The sequence below is a fragment of the Rhinolophus ferrumequinum genome, chromosome 25, assembly GCF_004115265.2.
Source record: "Rhinolophus ferrumequinum isolate MPI-CBG mRhiFer1 chromosome 25, mRhiFer1_v1.p, whole genome shotgun sequence".
Taxonomy (NCBI): domain Eukaryota; kingdom Metazoa; phylum Chordata; class Mammalia; order Chiroptera; family Rhinolophidae; genus Rhinolophus; species Rhinolophus ferrumequinum.
Window position 1 is genome coordinate 19,265,684 of NC_046308.1, and position 18,642 is coordinate 19,284,325.

The window sequence follows — 18,642 nt, forward strand, 5'->3', positions numbered from 1 at the left end:
GATAACCTTACAAATGCTCAGCACTTGACTTGGTTGCGTGGTGTTTCCTGAGATTCCTGGTCCTGGCATTTATAGTTCAGTATCACTTATCTGCAATTCTGTAATCTGTAAGGCTTGGACAATTGAAAGGTTTTTAAATTTTTATTTGGTGGCTTGACCTGATCTGAGCTGACATGAAGCTATTTGTTGCTTTATTTTTCCTATTTATAAAGTGTGAATTATCCACACATTTCATCGTAGAGATATTAATGTTTGGGTAAGTAGACCCTGTCGAGAGTGTTAACCTAATATTAACATATGTACCGTGTTAAAATCTAGAAAACTTGCAAGTTCTGAAACTAGCCCAAAGGGTTTCTGGTGAGGAATTACAGATCTGTATTACTATTCTTGGTGAACTTGTTGATGTTATTTCTTATATCATTGCTCTGAGTGTGGAAATAGGTAAGTAACCAGAATAATGACAAGAACATGGGTTTGGGGACCAGACAGACCTGCCATAATAACCTCTTTCAGCCTCAGTTTTGTCTTCTATAAAAAGCTCAGTGATATTACCCTCAGAGTTAATAGCAGTGATTAGATGAGATAACATAATATAATTCTTGATCAAGATTAATTAATTCCTTCATTCAGTCTTATCCTGCCTGGGATTTTTTTTTTTTTTTTTTTTTTTTTTTGCAACTGGAAGTAAATATGTGTTATTTTATTTAGACAATACCTGCCCCCCACCCCTTTAAGTAACTAAGCAGGGTATACTGTTATGCAAAACGGTATTCATTTTTTCCTTTCTGCTGTCTGTCTTTGGCTCCTAGGGGAACATGTGACGTCAAGGTTTAAAAATGAAGTGGAGCGGATGGGTTTTGATATGAACAATGCCTGGAGGATTTCCAACATCAATGAGAAGTACAAGTGAGTTGTATGGGTCCCTGTGTACTGTGTTTCACAGCCATTGCCTTTGCAGAAACCCCAGTTCACATGTGGCAAAACATTTGAACTTAGACTTTTTCTTCCTGATGGAGTTTTATTTATTAAATCTAAATGTATGATCTTCAGGATACTTCTTGAGCCTTCTTTTCCCATTGCTATCACTGAAGTGGACAGTGATCCTTACTTATTAGTATTGTGGAACCTTCCTTTTTACCCACTCCAGGCTTCTGTCCTTCCTGGCACATGCATGTCTAGATAATACTGTGTTTACCTGTAGGCAAGCAGTTTCCATTATTTTCATCACCACTTGACATAACATTAGAGACAGGATCAGTGATCTCATAAGCAGTGATAAAACACTTAGGAGCTAGTTTTTATGACTGAAATTTTACTCCAGGTCCTATGAAATAGGCAACAGTATTATTCTGTTCTTTAATGTATTGATCTAAAACTAACTTCACAGCTACGATCATTTAACCATTAAATATTAATGTAATCATTATTAAATGTTTACCGTTACCTGTCTCCTTAACAGATATAAGTATTTTGGTGGGGGTGAGTGTTAACTACTGTGATTTTGGTGATCCAGATTTCTATAAAACAGAATTGTCCAGGAGATTTAAATTAATATATCCTTCTTTTAAGTTTTCCTGCAGCAATTGGAAGCATTAGTCGTGTACTGTTGTCCCTTGAGCTGCCTCAAATTATGATAGCTGCTTTCCTGGTGTATGTGTGGATAGCCATCAGAGCATTTCACTTTTCATCGAAAAACTACAGCTAATTTACTGTACATGGACCTTGGCCAAGGAGTTAAGAACCGGGGTGTTGTAAAGAATTGGGAGCTGCAGACGTGTCCTGTCTTTGCCTGTTCTCAGTGATAAGTCGGAGCAGAGCATGTAGGTGGAGGCTGGAAGAGGGGCTTCAGAGAGTCTGAGGCGGCTCAGGCTTTGCTCATGTGAACCCACTGTTCCTATACTGGAAACTGCTTATCTATAAGTGAGCCGCTAGGACTTGCTGAAGAGCTGATTACTAGGTATTGTTATCTTTATAGAATAAGTAATATAATGATCAGAAAATTCGGTGAAATAAAACTATAAATTAAGCTAGCTTGTTTTAAAAAATTTGAGTTCAAAGTCATTGGTTTTCAAAAACCCTATTTTATATGGGTTTTAAAAATTAACTTGTCTGTGAGCCTGTTACATCATAACTAGTCCTCAGGAAACTGCGAAGTTCTTCCTACTATAAAGGAAGGAGAGCCAAATTTACTCTTAAGTTTAAAACAATATAAAATGAACAAGACTCATGGTAAGAGTAGTAACTATGATCACTGTCTCTCAGGTTATTTTTAGGAGATTGTGGATAGGTTTTAGGAAGTCTGTAGAACTGCTCTTGGTCTTAGCTATTTTCCTGGTTCAGTGGTTTTTAAATTCCTAATACTTAAACTTCTGGAAATTAAGAACAGAAAAGAGCTATTTAGTACAGAATGATCAATTCCTGAGCCACTTTGTGTTTTTTCTTCCCCTTCCCCTAATGCATAAGATAATCTAGGACAGGGTGGTGGTGTGGTGGTGGTGGTGGTGAGGGGGGCTGCTGGTGGGGGTGGAGCAGTGGGGGTGAGGGTGGGGGTGGTAGAGCAACAGTAGTATGTGTATTTTAGGATTTGGATTAAAGATCTTAATTGCATTCACTGTTGAATATTGGGTTACCCATAGAAAGACATTGTCCTATAAGTGAAAAACCTATCAGAAATACTGCTTTCTAGGGCACCAGCTTGACTAGCATGTAGCTACTAGCATCTTCACAAATGAAAACAGAGCCTTTTTTCCCAGTGTAGTTTGTTCTGAAGTATATGTTATGTAAGTTATGATTAATAGCTCATTCACATTCCTAACTTGGCTAAATGGGACTGTGATTATGTATGCAAATAGACTGACCTGTGGTACTGTTTCTACATACCCATGACTGCATCTGTTACCTATAATTAGGACACCCTGTTTATTTCACATCAAAGAATATGCTTAGTAGTCTTTTGAGGTCTCTGGAAACTTGAAATTGTGAGCTCTTGTCCTTCTTCACAAGTTTCCCTTTGATAAAAGCCTGAAAGACTGAGGCTCTGGTACAGGGGACACAGACTTTCACTTCTGTGGTTAAACTGGGCTCTTGTGTACTTAGAAATGACCTGTGTATCTGTTACAACAGAGGCTTACAATGGAGTAACTGCCTCTCAACTCCCCTTTTTCATTGATAGTTAAGATTGGCAGATTCCCAAGAGACAGCATCAAGTGGAACAATCCAATATAGTATCACTTGCTATATACATAAATAAACACTGAAGGCAACCCGTTCTGCTGAGCAGTCCAAGACTATTAGCTCCTCGCTGCCTTTTCACTGGCTCTGAGGTAGCTTGATCAACATCCTTATGCTGACTCACCTCGTGTCTCTCCCCCTTCTTTCCCTGTCTTCTTCCCTCTCTCCCTCTTTCTCACCTTCCCTGTTAGGCTATGTGGTAGCTATCCACAGGAGCTCATAGTGCCTGCCTGGATCACTGACAAAGAACTAGAAAGTGTAGCAAGCTTCAGGTCCTGGAAGCGCATCCCTGTCGTCATCTACAGGTAAGTAAGCCTGGCCAGGCCCAGCCTGGTCTGGTGCTACTGCTTACCGCATGTGGTCTGCTGCCTCTGCTGCTGCTAGCCGGGGAACGGAGGGGGGCGGTTCAGGAAACTCTCCAGGTAGTTCTGTGCTTCCTTATTGCTAAAGCTGCTCTTCCAGTCACACACCAGTAATTACTGCATCCAGAACACTAGCTGGTGGTAACATTGACAGTGGTAAGAAAACTTTACTAGAAAAGCAGCTGACCTTGCTATTTTAAGATCTTTCTGACATTCTATGGGAAGATAATGTGCTTACTACATTTAGTGTCAGATGTGGGCCTTTGAGCCAAGAGAAATGAGTCCTAAAAAGTGAGAATTGGGAGTATAGACTTGAGTCATTTGTGATTGTCTTTATGATTGAAAAACTTCGACACTTGGGAGAGCTCTGCTTTGCAAGGGAGCGTTTAAAGAAGAACTAGGGCTTGGCTGGGTAGAAGATCTTAAGAGATCAAAGTCAGGAGAGCCAGGAGAGGCAAGTTCTAGAAGGGGCTGGTGACGTGGTGACAAGCACAGGTTTTGGAGTTGAAGTCTTTTCTCTGGTATTCCTTGCTGCGGCACCTTTAGTACATTCCCTAACTGACATCAGCCTGTTCTGATTAGTAAAATAGGAAGGGTGTTCTCTTACTTTGCAGGTATGCTGTGACATCTGAATTAATTTATAAACATTGGGCTTCTCTAAGCCACATCTGGAGTAGGCTGTATTCCTGATGGCTGTTTTTCTATTTTATAATTCAGTGAATAGCTCAGTTCTCACAGAATCAGGTTAGATTTTTAAGAAGCCATTCCCTCTTATTTTGGAACTGTTTCAGATGTCATCTCCTTGTTATAGTCACATTCTCCATTCCATTTTCTCAGTTTGCAGACTTTTTGGTCTCTTCTGGAATTTGGACCAAACCAATGGGGCTTAGTTGGAAACTCTTTCATTGCAGCAGGCATTCCATTGAAATACTGAGCTTCTAGACAGGGATTTATCTCCTTGTGGAATTCCACTGAGTTAACCAAATTGTTTCTTTAGCCCACTCAGGGCAAATTCTGACGGCCATCCTGAATAGAGAGAGGTGGAGAAGTATTTGCTTCTGGCCCAGTGGAACCCATTAAGTTTTCAGTCTCAATTTCATTACTGTTGTTTTCAGATACCCCTAGAAAAGTAGGTCACCACATTTACCTAACACTCAAGTGGTAAGGATGACACAAGAATTAAAGAGCAGTGAAAGCTGAAAGGATTTATGAGTCTTATCAGTGATCGGCCCAGCTCAGATGGGGAAAGCAGCCAGCTGCTGCTCTGTGGCCAACAGCTGTGTTAGATCAGCAGCCCTGGTATTTGTGGGGTTTGCTGACTTTGAACATAATGGGGAAGGACTCTTATTTTTGAAGTAAGGATCTTTAGGTGAATTCTCCCTGTTGGTAGAGAAGCCTAAAAGTACAAGTTGAAGGAAAACTTAGAATAAACATGGAAGCCTCTTTTTCCCTTCTAAAATGCATTCTAGAGGGCATGAACTATAGGGTTATTTTTAATGCTTTCTGGAGACCATAGAGTACATACCATGTTTCCCCAAAAATAAGACCTAGCTGGACAATCAGCTCTGTGTCTTTTGGAGCAAAAATTAATATAAGACCAGGTCTTATTTTGCTATAATATAAGACTGGGTCTAATATAATATAATATAATATAATATAATATAATATAATATAATATTTTAAATATAATAAATATATAATATGATATGATATGATATAATACCGGGTCTTATATTAATTTTTGCTCCAAAAGACGCATTGGAGCTGATTGTCCAGCTAGGTCTTATTTTTGGGGAAACGCAGTATATAAATGAAAATTTTTATTTGTGATTTCTCAGGAAAAAACCTGCTCTCAAAAGATTATAAATGAAAGTTCTGAGTGTAGTCCACATAAAATCAGACAGGCTTCCAGGAACTGGCCTCTGTTTCAGAACATGTCTTGTATCTCTGAGCTTCCGACTGGGTTTAGATTGGAGTAGTTGAAGAATGTTTTGGGATACTCTAGCACTCTTTGCTTTGCCAGTCCAGGTGGTAGGATGCTTCTGAATCCAACATGCATTTACTGAATTTAGTTGTCTGTAGGCTACAGTAATGATTCTTGAGGTTGCTAGCAGCAGTTACTTGACAGCACCACACTGAACTAGCGCCTAATGAGTGTGTTCTCCTACTGTGAGGAAAGAGTGCTTCATTGGATTTATCGTTGAAGGCAGAGATTGCTCTAACACAGCAAGATGGTGTGAAGGGCGCCCGCCCATCTGGAGTGCAAGTTGCAGCTTCCCTGCCTCTGTGCAGTGACTATTAGAAATTTCTAGTCATTTAGGGAACTTGCCTAACACCAGCTGAGGGATAAACATTTCTATGTTTCTATTTAAAACTGAAGCATTCAGTATTTAGTAGGGGACTCATCCATTGGACGTCTTAACTTTTGTACTTTTTTCTGGTTCTGTTTGTTAAAATGATAGAAATTCTCTTTAATGATTTTTAGCTTTAGTGTTTCATGCAGACTGTTTCATGCAGTCTAAAGCATTTTAGAAGACTGCAGAAAGCTGCTTATTGTAGCAGTTCATTTGCAATCTAGCTACTATAAATGCCATAGCCCTTAAAACCCGGAACCCAGGTTGAAGAGTGCCATCTACTGTTCCTCTCGGGCACTGCTGGGAAACATTGCAGAAGAAGAGGATGCTCTGGAAAGGCGCTGCCAGCCTCTTAAGGTTTGGCATCAGTCAGCTCATTGGCTGCCCGGCACCTATTACTATATGCTAGTAGGCATTTAAAAATTGGTGAGGTTTGATTTTCAGTTTGGCTCCATTCAGCAGGTAAGCCAGTTGACCGTGTTGGCAATACACAAGTACATTCTGTTACTTGTCTCTCCCAGCAAGGGAGGATTTAAAAACTAGTAAACTGGTGGTTCCAGTGGAATTTGATTATTGCCAAATTTAATTTATTGCTTGTGAGCTTTAAGATTAAAAACAAAAATCGTTCTCACATTGTTCCGTGAAGAAGACAAATAGGTTCAATAGTATGTTTTATTTTAATCCATCTACGCATATATGTTATATGGGTGTATGCATATATGTGTTTAGAAGCAATTTGGTTCCCTCTAGGATATAGAATTGGACATTTAAGTTTTTTGCTTACTAGCTTTTCATTCTGCTAATTTGTTTCTACAGTGAACTGATTAATTCATAGCCTTTTAAAAATGGCTTTATTGAGATGTCACATACAATTCACCCTAATGTGTATAGTTCAGGGATTTTTTTTTTTAAGTACAGTCAGAGTTGTGCAGCCATCATTATAATCAGTTTTAGTAATTTTCACCACCCCAAAGAGAAACCCCAGGCCCATTAGTAGTCACTCCCCATTCCCTTCCCAAGCCCCCTCGCTGTGGGTTACCACTAATCTACTTTTTGTCTCTCTAGATTTGCCTATTCTGAACATTTCATGTAGATGGAATCATACAGTATGTGGCCTTTTATGACTGGCTTCTTTCACTTAGCATAACATACTCAAGGCTCATCCATGTTGTAGCATGTGTTAGGACTTCATTCCTTTTGGTTTCTAAATAATACTACTTTGTAACTTTTTAATTGCTAAAATTGCCTAACTAAAGTTCCTAATTAGGAAAAGAGTGGGTTTGCATCTTAAAGTAGACTATGAGTATGATTTCTGGTCTTAGTTCTTGAAAAAGAATCTATGAGAGTATGACTTATTGAGGTTTATGCTCTTTCCTTTCCTTCTAAGAGCTAAAGGAAGGGAAACTGGCTCATTGAGCTATCTGCCTATAATAGAGCAGTTTGTGACTCAGGAAGTCTCAGGAGATTTTGTAAAGCAGTCCACTGTGGGCCAGGTAAGTGTTTCAGTCCCAGAGGTGGGATCTTGTTTTGAAAAGAATCCCCAAGCCAGCCATAAAGTGCACAGTTGTTGCAGTGGGCCCTCAGAAGTCAGTGAGGAAACAAATTTTTCTGTTTCAGCATCTATTTTGCCAGGCTATTCAAGTGTAGTATAAAAAGGGGAGAATAATGTTTCATTATTGAGTAGCAGAATGAGTGCAGTATTTCTAGACTTTTCTACCCAATTTCCCAAAAATAAGTTTAAAGGCAGACATTTACTTTTTGAATATGGATTTGTTTTCTCTAAGAGTACACATTTATCGTTTTGTTGGTAACTCTACAAAGGTCTCTAAAATGGTATGATAATTAAGAAAGATCCAGATAGGTTTTGTTATTTATTCTTGTTGCTATATAAGATTTCTACCCTGAGAGGATTTGAAGCTAACCCATCACTTACCTGTAGTCTAGCTGTTTATTAAGGTATTTAAAATCCGTAGTCTCACTTTGGGTATGAGCATAGAGCATCTGAATGGGACCGCTGAGATGGTACAGTTGTGTCTTGTTCCCGCACAGGCACCAGAGCAATGGAGCTGTCATTGCCCGCTGTGGACAGCCCGAGGTCAGCTGGTGGGGCTGGCGGAATGCTGATGACGAGCACCTGGTGCAGTCAGTAGCCAAAGCCTGTGCCTCCGACTCCCGATCAAGTGGCAACAAGCTGTCAACTAGGAACAGTGCTCGAGACTTCCCCAATGCAGGAGACCTTTCTGATGTGGAGTTTGGTAAGGTGCTCGCTGGACCCATGGCAGCAATTTTTATGGCATATGAGAACCTTTTCTTGAAATGGCCTTTTTCTTACAAGATAAAGAATTCGTTTCATAGAAGAGAGAGAGCAAAGCTTCAGTTGATGGATTTGTTTGAGAGTCATGGGTCTTGGCAATGAACCAGAAGACCCCTCGTTTTAAACTTGGTTTAAGAGGACTCGAGTGTTTATGTTTCTTGTCATAGTGACAAGACTGGAATATATATGTGATGGAGGACCTGCAGTGTCTCCAGACCATGGGGAGAAACACCCGGCTTCATTCAAGACTATCGATACAGAAACAAGGTGTAGGGGACTGTAGGCAAAATAAAAAATAAAGAGAGGCCTGTGTATCAAGGGTTCTGGTGAGGTGGATTTCACTTCATTTTTTTTGGTACTGTAATATGTGCCTATGGTTCTTATTTTGCACAAATCTGGGACAGACAGGTTCATTTCATTTTCCTTCCCACTCCTGTTGTCCCTAGATTCTTCTCTGTCAAATGCGTCAGGAGCAGAGAGTTTAGCCATCCAACCGCAGAAGCTTTTGATCTTGGATGCACGTTCCTATACTGCGGCTGTCGCGAACCGAGCCAAGGGAGGGGGCTGTGAGTGCCCAGGTGAGACGTGCAGCACTTTGTCCCCGGTGTGCTGTCCTTCTGAGTCCAGCCCATGCCCAGCTGGCTCTTAGTTTTCAATATAAAATGAATGGCAAGCTATGGTCCTCAGCCTATCTTGAGAGAGCCAGAGCTCTTTGGATTCTTAACACTGTGCTCTTTTCAGGGGAGAAATGGAGGAGGAGGTGCAGTGAAACCAAATAATCCTCCTTCCCTGTGCCAACCTTTAGGTGATAAGGAAAATCAATCCTCTCTCATACTAAGGTCTGTTCATATTTGTAAGCTGCTTCTTTAGTGGCTCAATTTCTCAGCCTCCTAAGAGCTTTTTGTTGCTTTTGACAAGGGGGTATGCTCATCACTGGTCTCACAAAAAACTCTTCACATGGCTTCTACTTAGAAAACCTGGCGTGGAAATTGAAGCAGTAAATACAAAACTCGAGCAAAGCACCTCTGTCCTGACCTGTGACATGCCTACTGTTTGAATGCTGGTTTTCTCCAAGGAGGGACCCTTGCATTGTCAGTTGTGTGCCGATGGAGTAGGTAGAGGCACCAGGCTCTGTATTCGAATGTGATCTAAGATGGAAAGTAAAAACAGTGGTCCCAAGGTGAAATATGAATGCATGAAATGCATTATTCTGCCAGGTTCTTTTTGAACAGATTCCAGAACTACAGGTTATATGAGGCCTAAGAAATAAACCTGGGGTGAGACGGAAGTATATAGATCCTTTTTTTTTTTTAAAGTAACAGCTTCTATTTTATGTCAGTATCTTCACAAATCGAACCTTCCTTTTCACAAAGACAGCTAAAATTCAAGCACTGTTTTTCTCTCATAATAAAAGACTGGGCCAAATAGGCATCAAAACACTGCAGTTTCATTAGTCAGCAGCTGCAGTGGATTTGTTTTACAGCCATTTTGTTTCTTTTAAATTTGGCCTGTGGGCTTTAAATTCAACATATTTGTGTTCTCTTTATTGTTATTCTCTCCAGAGTATTACCCGAACTGTGAAGTTGTGTTTATGGGGATGGCAAATATTCATTCAATTCGGAGGAGTTTCCAGTCTCTGCGGTTGCTGTGCACGCAGATGCCAGATCCCGGAAAGTAAGACCTTGACCTTGGCTTTAACTGTGCATTGCTTTTTAAAAAAAACAGTTTGGTGGTGTATTTCCTTCTATTTCTTGGTGAACTTCAGTTTTGCTGTCAATCTCTGTGGGTATTCATTTTGTTAGGAGCATGGCAGCATAAATGAGGAGCTGGGATTAAAATCTAGCCCTTTGTAAGGTTTCAAAATGTGCACATTATAGATCTCGGCCCTCAGAACAGAACCATTGTCTTCTTGTTTTTCCTGGAGCCTCTTCCTTCTCTCGTACATTGTTTTTGGCCCAAAGAAATTTAATTCTTTGGTTTCTGACGTCCTGTAGTGATACTAATCTGCTGTGAACTGGGATGCTTTGCCATAGAGAGTCAAAATTTATTCATCATGTTCTAAAAAGGGTTAAACTTTAAACTTGCCATTCGGTCAGTTCCTTTCACAAATGCTTCTGATTTCTAAACTACCCTCTCTTATTTACTACGAACATTACCATGATTTTTATTGCTTATTAAAAATGAATGACTGGCATTTGCAGTGAGGAAGGTGAAATAACACCCCCTCCTCTCAAGGGAACTGTTTGAATACAAGATAAATGAGGAGGAATGCTCGTAAAACAAATATAGACAGGTAAATATTTTAAAGTGCCTATTTTACTATTTCAGGAAGCCAGAAATGGTGCCAGAGAAGATAGAATTTTCTCTTTTCTGGTATTTGTGCTGGAGCCCATAGCTGTTTCCCTGGGTTCTGTTCAGTAGATCTCATGAGCACATCAAGTTTTGCAGCATTCTTTATTTGATTTATTAAATCAAATGGCTGGCTGAGCCACTTATGCTAACTTCAGGTAGCACATGATTAAATTCATCAGTTGCAATCAGCCCAGAGGGTGAAGCACTTGTCCTTGGGGAAAAGCCTGACCAGAGATACGAGCTTGCTGCTTTGGGAATTAGCAACTTGCATCTGCTACACATTTTCAGACCCAGCTATTAGTATTCTCTTCCTTAAAGTTGGGGCATAGAAAGGACGACTCAGGAGATCTGGCACCAATTGTACGAGTTTGGCCAAGTCGCCACTTGGCTACTTGTTAATCTGTGGGTATCAGTTTTCCTATCTATAAAATGAAAGGGATAGAATCAATATTGCTTGATCTCTGATATCTTCCATACGTTAAACTTCTTTGTTAAAAAGCTGTTTTTTAAACTTAGAGTGAAAAAGATATAATTAGCCCTTGCCTGGTTCAAATGAATGTCTGGGGGATTTTATTAAAGAAGAAGGCAATGCTTTGTCTGTCTTTGGCAGCAAGTCATAATGCAGTATTGAAGCCTCTCTTGAGGATAAAAAGAAGCTATGGCAGTGGCGGGACCAGCTATAAACAAGCCTCCCAACACTTGTTTGTGGCCGTGAAGGGCTAGGGCACAGTACGTTTCTACTCCAGTTTGAGAATAGGACAAGGCGATGTGGAGTCTTAGCACCTCTCGGTTGGCAGATTTTAGAGTGCAGCTTCTCTGTTAGGACAACACCAGCTGGTATGTATATATAAATAGTCCAGTCAGGTTCAAGAGAACCTAACACTTGTTTACCATTTCTCCAGGGGCCAGGAGATAAATCAGTATTTGTTTTCCTCAACCTTATCCTTCAGTTTCTTTTAAGACTATGTGAAGAATGAGAATAAACAATTGATCCACTAGCAAAAAAAAAAAAAAAAGCTCAGTACCTATTAGGAGATAGAAAGTCTTGAGATTGAGTTGTTACCCACGACTTGAACATTAGGAATCTTCCCTGTATCTTGGGCACTGTTCTGGGGGCCAGTTATACCTGAGACACCGTGTCCGCCCTCTGCGGATCCAGAGTCTGGTTAGTAGACCACGCTAATCCATGTGAAACCAATACTTAGGCAGTACTTTCTGTTGTCCACTTGCCTGGAAAGACCCTCTCCTTGGACTATTCTAAAAATCCACACTCATTTCCCAAGGTTTAATAGTCCTTTATAGCCTCGTCTTGGCAACAGCCTTCTCAGAGCACCCTGGCAGAAGTATTTATTCCCTTGTCTGACTCAGTGTTTGAAGGGCTAAACTGTGGTCTTTATTTTTTTTTTAATTTAAAAAATTTTTTTTATTGGGGAATATGTTTCCCAATGTGTTTCTCCAGGGCCCATCAGCTCCAAGTCGTTGTCCTTCAGTCTAGTTGTGGAGGGCACAGCTCAGCTCCACGTCCAGTTGCCGTTTTCAATCTTAATTGCAGGGTGCGCAGCCCACCATCCCATGCAGGAATTGAACCGGCAACCTTGTTGAGAACTCGCACTCTAACCAACTGAGCCATCCAGCCGTCTCTAAACTGTGGTCTTAATACAGATCTGATTGGATTTTAGAGAAGTCAGTGAATTTGGAGGTGAAGATCATGACAGGACACAAGAAACAAACTGTCAATACAGTTAAAAGACAAGTGTGATTAGCTGTGATGACTCCCAAGTGGCAGTTCTTAGGATCTGATACTTTCTGAAGGTCTTGGATAAAAGGTTCTTCTAGATCCCTACATTATTAGCTGCCTACATTATTAGCTTGGGCCCATCCAGTTTTCAGTTTTAGTCAATAGACGTTTAAGACTTGAGCAGTGGTAGGAGTTAGGCTGTGGGTAGCAGGTGACGCACTATTCTTGAATGTGGCATCCAGCTGACATCTTATTATAGGCGTATTTGTATTTAAGTTTTCTTTGCCTTGTTTTTTTTTGAGAACTTGTGTAGAGTTGGTGATCATTAGATACAAATATCTTCTGTTTTACATCTCAGAAGTGGCTGTATTTTCTTCAGAAGATTCCAGAAAGAACCACTTTTCTGTTACTGGGTATATACCTACCATGGACTAAAATATATTAAATATTAATTCTCTGGGAAGTCAGCCACAATATTTTTGGAACAAAAAGTGGCCCTGTTAACGACTGCCCTAATTCTAAGGCTCTTCTGTATTGCGTAGTAGGGTTTGGGCTGCATCCTTGTGCCTGTTTTATAAAGAGCTTTTCTGTTTGTTTTGGCAGTTTTATGTGGAGGGGAAAGTCTTTAGGAACTGCTTTTTAATTTGACAGGTATTTGGCATGATGCAGTGAAGTAAACAGAAAAATCAGCATTTCTTTATTCCCTTCTGTTTTTATTTTTATAGTTGGCTCTCAGCTCTTGAAAGCACAAAATGGCTCCATCACCTATCTGTGCTTTTGAAGTCGGCACTTCTGGTAGTGCATGCTGTGGATCGTGACCAGCGACCGGTGCTAGTGCATTGCTCAGATGGCTGGGACCGCACCCCCCAGATTGTGGCACTGGCTAAGCTCTTACTGGATCCTTATTACCGAACCATAGAGGTGGGTACATCCAAGGAGTAGGTTTTGGTACTTTAGGATAAGTGGGGAAACCTCAGAGGCTTTTATGATCAGTTTTGGTCATGTGGCTAGGTCTAATGAAAGTGAATTTCTTTGTTTTGAAATCATTGCTTCTTTATCTTGAGCTAAATTGTGGTGGTGTCTACCACAGTTCTTGCCTCTTAAAATGGAGCAGATTGTGGATAACCGATATTGAGAATACAGACTTTTCCTTTGTAGTCTACCTACTTGGAAAAGTTTTGGCTACTCCAGGAAAATGGGGCTTCTATTGAAGGGTCTTGGTATGCTTTTGGTCATGGGTGTAGAGATCACTACAGAGTGTTCTGTGGAAAAAGCCCTACTCTGAAATAATCACCTGTTGGGTTAAAGAGGTAAGAAAAATCATAAAGGTACCCTAAAATATATGTAAATCTGGGGTGGGGAAAGATTTTACAAACCTGACTTTGTAAGTCTAACATGAAAGAGAAATTTAAAAATTTTTAAAAATGAGAAAAAAATGTGACTTTTATATAAAAATTTATTAAAAATGTGAATAAAAGAGGCTAAAAATATAAATTAACTCAAGAAAGGCTTAGATAAATGCTTAGTACTCTTTAGATGATTATGGAATGGAGTTGAGGGAATTGAGAAACCCCTGTAAGCATGTGTCCCATCGGGGGTGGAGCCTTTGGCTGTGGGGTTGGATCAGGGGCTCTTGATGGGTTCAGTGGGAGGCTGTTAAAAGGGTTTGCTGCCAGTGATACCATGCTGTCACAATCTGGATAGACAAGCACAAATGGTCTCTTGGATGCTTCCCCACAGGGTTTCCAGGTCCTTGTGGAGATGGAGTGGCTGGATTTTGGTCACAAGTTTGCTGACCGGTGTGGTCATGGGGAGAACTCAGATGATCTGAACGAGCGTTGCCCAGTGTTCCTGCAGTGGCTTGACTGCGTTCATCAGCTTCAGAGGCAATTTCCTTGCTCTTTTGAGTTCAATGAAGCATTCCTTGTGAGTTTGGGCCTGTGATTCTTGGTTTTGGGGACCTTCTAAATTCTTGCTGGTATCAATGCAAATGCTAGTGGGCCAGTTTTAGTTGAAACTGCATCTGTTTTTAGACTTTAATAGATGGGCTATTCTTTCTCCCATTTTTAAAATTAAAACAATAATAAACAAGTGTTTATTCAGTGAATCCAGGTGTACTAGGTGTGCATAAAGTCTTTGAGTTATTTTCAAATTAGCTTTAAAAATGAATGATAGAAGCTCTAAATAGCAGTTAGAAATAGAAACAATAGAATGTCTTCTGCTCCCTCCACCTCACCTACCAAACCCCCTACATCTGTCCCAAGCGCTCTGCCCCGTCCCTTTTGATGGAGGACACACTATCCCCGCCCTCGTCCAGCCCCTCCTTCCACGTGTTCACTAGCTCCTGCCTCCTGTCCTCTGCTCAGCTACGTGGCTTCAGCATTTTTCCTCTTTGCCTTTGGCATTGGCATAGTTCCCTCTCTACCAAGTCCTTGCCATCAGCATACAAACATGGCGTAGTACCTCTTCTCAGTCTTGTACCCTCCTCTAGCTATTCTCATTTCTCACATCTCATTTCGTCACAGCAGAGCTCCTGAAGTCGTCTACATTTATTATCTCAAATTCTCACCTTCCCATTCTCTCTTAAACCCACTCCAGTCAGGTGTCCGCCCCACCACTTTCGTTAAGGTGACTACTGACCCTCATGTTGCAATTCTAGTGGTCAGTTCTCAGTCTTCATCTTTTTTTTAACTGAGGAATAACTGACATAACATTATATTAGTTTCAGGTGTACAACCTAATGATTCAGTATTTGTATATATTGAGAACTGATCACCATAAAAAGTCTAGTTGACATTAATCACCATATATAGTAACTTAATTTTTTTTTCCTTGGAACGAGAACTTTTAACATCTACTCTCTCAGTAGCTTTCAAATATGTACCACAGTATTACTAACTATAGTCATCGTGCTGTACATTACATCCCCATGACTTATTTTATAACTGGAAGTTTGTACCTTCTAACTGTCTTCATCTTCTTTGATTCATCATTACTATTTGGCGCAGTTTAATCACTTCTTTCTTGAAACACTTTCTTCATTTGCCTTCCAGCACATACTCTGTCTTAGCTCTCAACTTCACCAGCTGGTCCTTTCTGATTCCTCCTGACCTCCCCAGTTCTGAATGTTGGAATGCTCCAGGCCTCCGCCTTGGCTGCTTCTCTATCTACTACATTTCCTCTCTAGGGATTTCATCCAGTCCAGTGGCTTCAGTTGCTGTCTGTGACTCCCACATTTATACATCTTCAGCTCAGACCGCTCCACTTAACTCCAGACTCACATGTCCAACTGTGACCACTTAGTACCTCCACTTGAGTATCTTAATGGTATTTCAAACTTAACATTTTCAACACTTAGTTCTTGATTTCCACATCTCCCACCCCAAAACCTGATCTTTCAGAAGTCTTCCATCTCACCAAATGGCACCCCAGTCCTTCCATTTACTTCAGGCAAAAACTTTTATTTTATCTTCAACTCTCCTTTTTCTTTTATACTTCACATTCAGTTTGTCAGCAGATTCTGCAGCTCTTCTTTCAAAATAGATCTAAAACCTGATTACTTATTGCTGTCTCTGTTATTTTCACACTGGTCTAAGCCACCATCATCTTCTGCCCCAATTCGAGAGAGTCAATCCAGCAGCCAAAGGGATCCTTCTAAAGCATAATGCAAACCATGTTGTTCCTCTGCTGAGAAACCTCCAGCGACTTCCCATTTCACACAGAGCAAAAGTCAAAGTCCTTAAAGTGGCCTGCAGGGCTCCTAGCGGTTACCTGTCTAGCTTCTTTTCCTGCCATTCTCCTCCTGGTGCAATGTCCTTTAGTCACACTGGCTTCCTTCTGTTCCTCAGAAATCACAAGCATAGTTACCTCAAGACCACTGTACTTACTGTTACTTCTGCCAAGCATTTCCCTGCCAGACACCTCCATGACCTGCTCTCTCAAATCCATCAGGTCTCGGGCCAGTAAGGCTTTCCCACACTGCCCTGCATGTGCCCTGTCCCTGTCCCTCTGTCTTATTGTCCATAGCATTGGTCATCCCTCTCTCACTCGAATAAGCTCCGTCAGGGCAGGAGAATCATCTGATTATTGTAGCATAGCCAGCCCCATAGAAATGTCTGGGGTATGTGAGATGCTCAGGAGCGATCTGTTGAATGAAAAGTTAGGTAGAACTGTGTTCTCAGTTCACACTTGGGTGTACACTGATCTGCTCCTGTACCCAGTCTAGATGCTCTGTCGCTCTTGAGGGTAGCCGTTAACTTAGGACCTCAGAGACTCTGCCAGGAAGGCCCAGAGGAGTGGGTGTGCCAATGATCTGTCTTTGCCCATTTGACTCAGGAACAGTGGTGGTTGGGTTGGTGCTCGGAAATTGGTGTTTTGAGGAGGCGGCTGTTGCATGGTTTTACTTGATTTTCCCGTCCTTACTGAGTGTGAACTGAAGTGCTCGCAGGGATATCCCGGAAGGGTGGCCCAGCTGCGCTGGCCTTCACCAGGAGCACACGTACTCTATTGCTTGATTTTTGTCTCGTTGGACTCCCGTAGGTGAAACTGGTGCAACATACCTATTCCTGCCTCTTTGGAACATTCCTGTGCAACAATGCCAAGGAGAGAGGGGAGAAGCATACTCAGGAACGGACATGTTCTGTGTGGTCACTGCTTCGGGCAGGCAACAAGGCTTTCAAAAATCTACTGTATTCCTCTCAGTCAGAAGCCGTATGTATCCTTCAGCCTTTCCTCTCTGATCAGTGGAAGGAATTTGGGGGTGGGGATAGATTGGAGCCCTTTTGAGTAGTGACTGTTTTCTCGAAGTCATCTCTGTTGTCTCTGGATGGGTTGGTTCCATTTTTTCCCTACCATTCTGTCCTGAGAATTTCTGGTGATGCTCTCACCTGCTTCTGACCACTTTTGTTCAGAGTGGTTTAATACACATCTCCACTTTGCCACTCTAAACACAAATCTTTTCTGGCACCTCTGCCAGAGCTTAACTTATTCCTAGTATTTTCTGTCTAAGGAGTGGTAGAGGCACTTAAGTTGTTCCCTAGATGCCACTGATAGCCCAGAAGGAGCTGTCATCAGTTCCCCAGCACCTTTCCGGTGTCAACGGGTGATGATACTCCCTGCATCTTCTGTCTCAGAGGGCAGAAAAATGTGTGGCATTGGCATGTGTGTCTGCTTCTCTGCTCACATGGAGAACTAGTAGGCCCTCTAAGACTTTCTTCCTCAAACGAATACCTTCTGGTAAGCAGAGAAAAAGAGCATCTATGTGTTGATACATGGTAATGTTCCTTTTGTCAGAATGCATCTTAAATTAGAAACAAGTCAAAAGCAGGCTCATCAGAGGTTATATTGCTTTGCTTTACTCACTACAGTTGAGTAGTGGGAGGAAAGATTTAAGCTAATTGCTTCTCTTCTCCTTCACTGTGCTTGCTGGGAAAGTAACACTACAGGAAGAAAATTCCCTCTTTTTCACATGATTAATTTAAATGATCCTATAAAATAGGTTTGACGGTGTCTTCTGAAGCCAAGTTTTTGTACCAGGGAACAGACAATCACCATTTAGTGAAATGACTCACTCTCTTATGCAGTATATGCAACACATTAAGCTATTGAAAGTCAGCCTTTCAATAAAGAAATGGATTTTCAAAAAATCCTTTACCTGTTTATGCCTACAAGAGGCTCTCAGGTGAAAAAAAAATGTTGCCAAAAAGTCTCTAATCCTTTATAGATCCTCTTGAGAGGTAGACCTGTATCTACTGATGGTAACTCCCTTTGGAGATTTGCCAAGAGCTGTTGGGTGGTCCAGCTTGGTACTTGTTCTTGACCCTCATTTCTAGACATTTCTAAAAGACTTGTTGGGACTTGTTTAAACCTGTATCCTCTACTCTCAGGTGCTGTACCCTGTGTGCCACGTGCGTAACCTGATGCTGTGGAGTGCAGTATACCTGCCCTGCCCATCGCCGTCCACCCCCGTGGATGACAGCTGTGCGCCGTACCCAGCCCCTGGCAACAGTCCTGATGATCCGCTCCTGAGCCGGTGAGCCCAGGGTGGATGCCAGGCCCGAAGTCCTGTGTGTTGTATTCCTCTGTCAGGGCACGCCCAGGGTTGGTCAGAGATCATGACATTGGCTGACTCCACATGTTTTCTTAGGTCTCTGAAATTTTCTCAGGGAAGGTATAAGGCTTCTGGGGTACAAGGCCATACGAGCCTAATTTCCTGACGGGTGTTTGGGTCCTGTCACTACATCCCTCTTCTGTATGCGCTGAGCAATTTCTCATTGACAGAGCAAATCTCCT

General features: G+C 41.4%; 1 protein-coding gene across 10 annotated transcripts in view; it reads left to right on the forward strand.

Annotated features, from left to right (window-relative positions):
• The window catches only part of MTMR3 (myotubularin related protein 3), a 127,753-nt gene that overhangs the window by 100,856 nt on the left and 8,255 nt on the right, over positions 1-18,642 (forward strand). For all 10 annotated transcript variants that reach the window (XM_033097667.1, XM_033097668.1, XM_033097666.1 and 7 more), the window contains 9 exons: positions 810-906; positions 3,423-3,536; positions 7,997-8,202; positions 8,708-8,839; positions 9,824-9,935; positions 13,077-13,272; positions 14,092-14,277; positions 16,891-17,061; positions 18,237-18,382. In XM_033097667.1, coding sequence (XP_032953558.1) covers positions 810-906; positions 3,423-3,536; positions 7,997-8,202; positions 8,708-8,839; positions 9,824-9,935; positions 13,077-13,272; positions 14,092-14,277; positions 16,891-17,061; positions 18,237-18,382 — 1,360 coding nt within the window. The remainder of the gene's footprint in view (positions 1-809; positions 907-3,422; positions 3,537-7,996; positions 8,203-8,707; positions 8,840-9,823; positions 9,936-13,076; positions 13,273-14,091; positions 14,278-16,890; positions 17,062-18,236; positions 18,383-18,642) is intronic.